General features: G+C 40.4%; 1 protein-coding gene across 1 annotated transcript in view; it reads left to right on the top strand.

Moving 5' to 3' along the window:
- msh3 (mutS homolog 3 (E. coli)) overlaps positions 1-5,715 on the top strand; it is a 292,863-nt gene extending 287,148 nt beyond the window's left edge. The window contains exon 24 of the mRNA XM_067982781.1: positions 4,696-5,715. Coding sequence (XP_067838882.1) covers positions 4,696-4,777 — 82 coding nt within the window. The 3' untranslated portion in view covers positions 4,778-5,715. The remainder of the gene's footprint in view (positions 1-4,695) is intronic.
- Positions 5,716-6,000: the final 285 nt, after the last annotated feature.

Here is a 6,000-nt window from a genome sequence, read left to right on the forward strand (position 1 = left end):
GGATTTGAAATGTTAGAGGATCTAGCTCCTTATTCTGGCACACTTTTCTCCCATAATTCATTTCCAAATGGAGGCTTAACGGAATGACAATTTTCCAAGATCCTTCTCTCGGACGGTAGCCAAGGTATTAGCCACATTATAAGTGCTGGGTGCCAACATTGTTTGATTCTGGTATGTTAGGATGAAAGGATATAACTAGTATGCTGTCTCATGCAGTAATAGGAAATCAAATTGTGAAAATTTCTCCACGTGTGCATGAATACAATGTCATTGAATAAACCATTATTATAGAATAAACCACTTTTATTTAACAGTCTTGTTTGTATAGAGTCCCTGTCATGCCTCCTAAATAAGGTCAAACATCTCCAGCAATAAAGCCCTTCGCACGCAACTGTAACTAAGCAACAGTCATTCCATAAAACAATCTCCTCACATTATATTTAAGTACTTGTGCTACCAGCTCTCACAAACAATCCCTTTTAGTTTCATTGTTATAAAATAACTATTAGAGGGGGTAAATTTTCAACTTGCTGCCCGGTCATAAAACTGACATCAGTGGAAATGGAAAATTGGACAATTTCTATAATGGGCAGTCAAACTGCAATGCCAGTTTTTTGCCCAGGCAGCAAGTTGTAAATTTACCCCTTCATCTTTTCCACAAACTTGGATTAAAAACTGGTTAGAAGGGAGGAACCAGAGAGTACGAGTTAAGGGTAGTTTCTCAAAGTGGTTGGAAGTAGGGAGCGCTGTCCCACGGGGTTTCATTCTGGGGCCACTTCTGTTCACTGTGTTTTGGATATAGGGCTAGAGGGAGTCGTGTCCAAATTTGCAGACAATACTAAAATGGGAGTCCTAGTAAATAATTCTGAGGATCAAAGGAAGCTGCAAAGGGACATTGATCAGCTGTTGGAATGGGCAAAAAAGTGGCAGATGGTATATAATATCAGTATATGTGAGGTGATACGTTCTGTTTTTAAAAGAAACATAAAAGTAATAATTATACTTTGAATCAGGGAAAGCTGGGTGATGTGGAAGATCAGAGGGATTTGGGAATTCAGGTTCATAAGATCTTAAAAGTGGCATCTCAGGTCAATAAGGCCATAACAAAAGCTAATGGAATACTGGGTTTTATGCTAAGAGGTATAAAATATAAAAGTTGAGACGTACTGGTGAATCTGTACAAAACCTTGGTAAAACCACAGTTGGAGTACTTTGTGTAGTTTTGGGCTCCGTACTATAGGGAAGATGTTGAGGCAGTAAAGAGGGTACAGCACAGATTCACTAGAATGCTGCCTGGTTTGAGAAAATACAAATATGAAGAAAGACTTGAAAAATTGGGGCTGTTTTCATTACAACAGAGAAGAAAAGAGGTGATTTGATAGCGATGTTTAAAATTATGAAGGGGTGGGACAAAGTAGATAGAAACAGACTGTTTCCAGTGGTTATGGGGTATAGACTAAGAGGGACATAGATATAAAATTAAATGTAAGGGATTTAGGACAGAAAGCAGGATAAACTTTTTTTTAATATATAGTCAACTTTCAATGCTATTTGCCACTAATCGGTCCACCTTCCCAACCTATCCACATCAGTATTGTTGGATTCACCCCCCCCCCCCCCCCCACTTCTCAGTTTGGTGTCACCTGAAAACTTGGACAGTTTTGTTTCTGGCCCCCAACACATTGTAAAACCAGTGGCCCCTGTAGCAGCCTGCTAGTAACTGCATGCCATGTTGTCACAGCTCTTTTCACAACCACTATTTGCTTTCTCTGGTTTAGCCAATTTTCAGTCCGACTCAGAAGATTATCTCCAATTCCGTGCCGTCCCATACTTGCACCTACTTGCAGCAGCAGTTTCATTTTGCCATCATCGCACAAGGGGAGGGAGAGGTTCAGGTCCTGTGCTGCTCCCTCACTTTGTCCATGGATTTTTATTTTTTTTTGCTATTCAGATTCTTTTGCTGGGCAAAATTTTGTGCCCTCCATATTTGGCCACTTACCCTTCATTGACTAGTTTCCATTTAAATGGCTGCAGCAGTCCTTTTAGTAGCTGCAGCAGCGCAGGAAATCTCGTCCAGCAGCACAGGAAATCTCATCCAGCTTCTGTGCAAGCTCCCAGCAATAGGGAGCTTGCACTTCGTACCTAATTAGGCTGATTCCCAGCAGGCGCATCAGCCACTGCGCTTGGTTCCTGTCTTCCAAATGCTAGGGCTAGAAAATCCACTCTGTAGTATTCCCAGGAAAATTCAAACATGCCTCATTATACCTCAGGAAAAAACATAACATAAACAGAATTGATGTGGATTTCAACTCATATATGAGGGGATTGCATAACTCATGCCTGCAACACTCGAATTATTTCATAACCTCCCTTGTGGAATAAATTTGACGGCTTACTATTTCCTTTTAACTACTAGTTACAAATGTCAACAGAGGGTGTGTAGTGCAAACACTGACTGAGAGCTGTCTTGATACAATACTACCCCTTCCCCCAAGGTAAATAAAAACGGCTAAACTTGTGTTCTATCCAAAATCTAAAGGTTAACAATTCACCTCTGATTATGTTTCTGTCCTATGAAATGCCCACGGAACTATATTCTTCTGTGTGTGAGAGACACTTTTTTTGTGAGGTTACCCTGCCAGTGTTTCATGGGTCCTCTTTGATTTTCCCTGTTGCTTGCTTTGCACTCAGATCTTCTAACTGCGGTGCCTTGTGATGTAGCCAACAGTTTGCTCTTTCCGTGTGTATTAATTTCCTCCATGAAGTGCCATGTTCGATGAGCTCACTAATAGACAGAGACACAAGATTTCCAGTGAGATTTTAGAAGAAACTAATTAACTTTAGGCCTTGAGAAGTTCATTTTCAGAATGGAAACCATTACGCTGATAATCAGTTTGTTTCTACCCCAGAGATCTTGTAAAGCTTATGATATATTTCCAAGACTGCTTCTTTTCCTCCTCCTTTTCAAAAAAAATAATAACCTGAACTCTGAGAGAGTTCATTATTGTTCTTTTTCATTATGACCGTTGCATTTTTGTCACATTTTAGCTAACTGCTTAAAAACACATGTTGTACGGAATATTTTTCTAAAGCAGGTAATTCAACTCTTCCTTGTTTTTTTTTCAGCATATGAATCATGTTAATATTGTAGAAGTTACTGTAGTATTATTGTTTTTCCTAAATTTTCAGCACAGTGATAGAAACGGAGGAGCATTTGGGACAGGAGTAGGCCATTTAGCCCCTCCAGCCTGCTGAGCCATTCAGTTAGATCATGGCTGACCTGCACCTCAACTCTATTTACCTGCCTTTGCTCCATATCCCTTGATACCCTTACCCAACAAAAATCTATTGACCTCAGTCTTGAAAGGAAATGTATGTGGAGTGCACTTTGAAGAATAAGGATGATGATTAAAAGGAAAATATTGCCCTGTCATTGATTGCATTTTGTAACTAACTGTTGCAAAAGTTATTGTTCCTGAAAATCAGAGCATGCCCACTGGTCCCCTCCAGCACTAATCCTGCTGGAGTTTACAGTGTTAGTGGGAGGGAACCTAATTTGCATAGGGCAGGCAGACTCGTGCGTAACTGCGAGTGTATCTCCAGCGCCCGCCTGCCTCGTGCAGCCAGAAAACCTTGTGCTTGCCCACCATTGTGTAAGGGAATGAGTTGCCCAGACTCTGCCCCCAACCTCAGCTGTGACCCCTTCTCCCCGCTGTGTAAGAGGGCAATCAAGATTTATTTTTATAAACTTACCATTCTTCGGGGATCTTGGTCTGGATTTCCCCCCAGTGGGGCCCGTTTCCACCCACCTGGCCAGTATGCTTTATCTCACTGGGCGTACCATCCCAGTTTGGCCGCCCGATGACGTTTGCTTTATAAGGAGCAGGTGGAGGTTCTGCCCCCTATGAGGCAGGCCGGAAAATCCTGGACACTGTGGAGACCCGGTGCAGCCAGGCCCCTGCTGTTTCGCAGTGGGTTCCATTGATATCCTGTCTGAGTTATGTTGGGAGTCCAGTGGAGCTCTGCAGAGTTTTGGGGCCATTGTGTTTAATAGCCAGGTGTAAATTATCTTACTGTAAGAGTTAACAAAGAATATTTATGGCTGTGATAAATGAATGTGCACTGTAGTAAACACTGATATGTAACTATTATTAAGTTTATATTACAGAACCACTTCAAATAGAATTCTGCAGTTAATTCCATGGCATAATCAATAGGCAGTCAGCTGCTTGCATATTAGCTGGCATGTGTGTAGTTGTTTGAAAGTTTCATTTATTTCTGGCTTCTAGGTGCTGTCTAATAGCTGGGTACCGGTCGTCCATGCTAGTGACCATAAAACCACATTACTAGCCTGGGCAGAATGGGTGTTCAGCCCTCCTGCAAAGAGACATTAATAAAGGAGAGCGAGGACTGTCAAATATTGTTTTGAAATATCCATTGTTGTTGACTAACATTTAGATAGGTTAAAACTGTTCATGTTTACTCTAAATATGGATTTTTAACAGTTGTAATTACTGAGACAATCAGGACTTTGTTCCCACTTCATTGTGGGATTTAAACTATGGCTTTAAGAAAAGACATATAATTAGACATGAAAATCTTCTTAACACTTCCATTGTGTTTGTCATATAAATTACAGCCAAATCTTAATGCCACATGTACAATCTGTCACCCTCTTATTATTCTTTCTTGTAGGAGGAAAATGAAATCCTTCTTTGAAGTCTGGAATATAGATGAAGGGAAAGAACTAATGGACTGGGTGTTGGTGAATAAGTAGAAATTAATTTTTCATTTTTTTAATTTGAATAAATGCAACTACATGAGATGCTGAGCTCTCACTCTATGTTTAGTTGTAAAGGAACCTTGACCATCCTGCATCGTAGCCGATGGGATGTTTTCCTTGCACTGTATGTAAAGGTGGCTGTCATGTTTCAGACACTTTGTCCTGCAATGTCCTCACTCGCGTTGTTACGTTCTGCATGTAAACCCTAGAACACAAGATAAATATAGATAGGGAAGTACATTCAGTCCATCTTGGCTCATTCATCTGGAAAAATCAAGAGTCCCTGCTCTCCTATCACAGCATCCAACCACCTCTTAAATGACTCCAAGGTTTTTGCCTTTACTTATCCACCTGGCAGTTTATTGCATTCAGTCATTGCATGAAGAACTTTCTGATGTCACTCATAAATTTCAACAGTTTGAACCTAAATCATACAATCTTGACATCTTTGTATAACATTTAGCCTATTTCATAAAGGTAGTTTGGAAAGAGTCCCTAAACTTCAATACAGAGAGACCTGTTGAGCACTGAATCGTGATTCAATGAGCCATGCAATTGCGTTTTGTATCTTTTTTAAAAAAGAAACTGTAGACCCCTGGGCTTAAGCCTTTTTCTGAATGCTGTGAAGGTGAATTAAGCAAACTTTTAAAAAAATGATTAGTTGGAATAAAATTACAGCATCATGCTCTCTCTATTGCTGCTCAGACAGAGCACTGAGCCATCAAAGGACGGCACCCGAAATCCTGCTGCTTTTTAACGGGAAGATTATGTTTAACTCGTTCGGTATTTTGTCAGGAATGGAACTCACCATCAATGAGAAATAGTGTTACAAGAAAAAAAATTGTCTGCTTAAAAAAATATTTGTAATTCAGTGTGAAATTGAAAAATTATGCGTAAGAACTGTTCATAACCAGTGTAATGTTTTGTAAACCGAACCAAATAAATTATAACATTTTTTCTTTGTGTTGTTTTTATCTATAATAGTCATGTATGGTGTATTCTATTTACTTTTCCATCCTTCCTGAAGGCAGAACCCAATGCTGGGGTAGGTTAGTCCCTGCCACAAACCCCCTTCCCTAGCTACTGACTCCATCCCTCTCCCTGGCCACTGTCTGAGACTGAACCAAACCATTCGCAACCTTGCCGTCCTATTTGACCCTGAGATGAGCTTCTGACCCCATATCCACTCCATCATTAAAACCACCTACTTCCACCTC

The sequence above is a fragment of the Heptranchias perlo genome, chromosome 4, assembly GCF_035084215.1.
Source record: "Heptranchias perlo isolate sHepPer1 chromosome 4, sHepPer1.hap1, whole genome shotgun sequence".
Lineage (NCBI taxonomy): Eukaryota > Metazoa > Chordata > Chondrichthyes > Hexanchiformes > Hexanchidae > Heptranchias > Heptranchias perlo.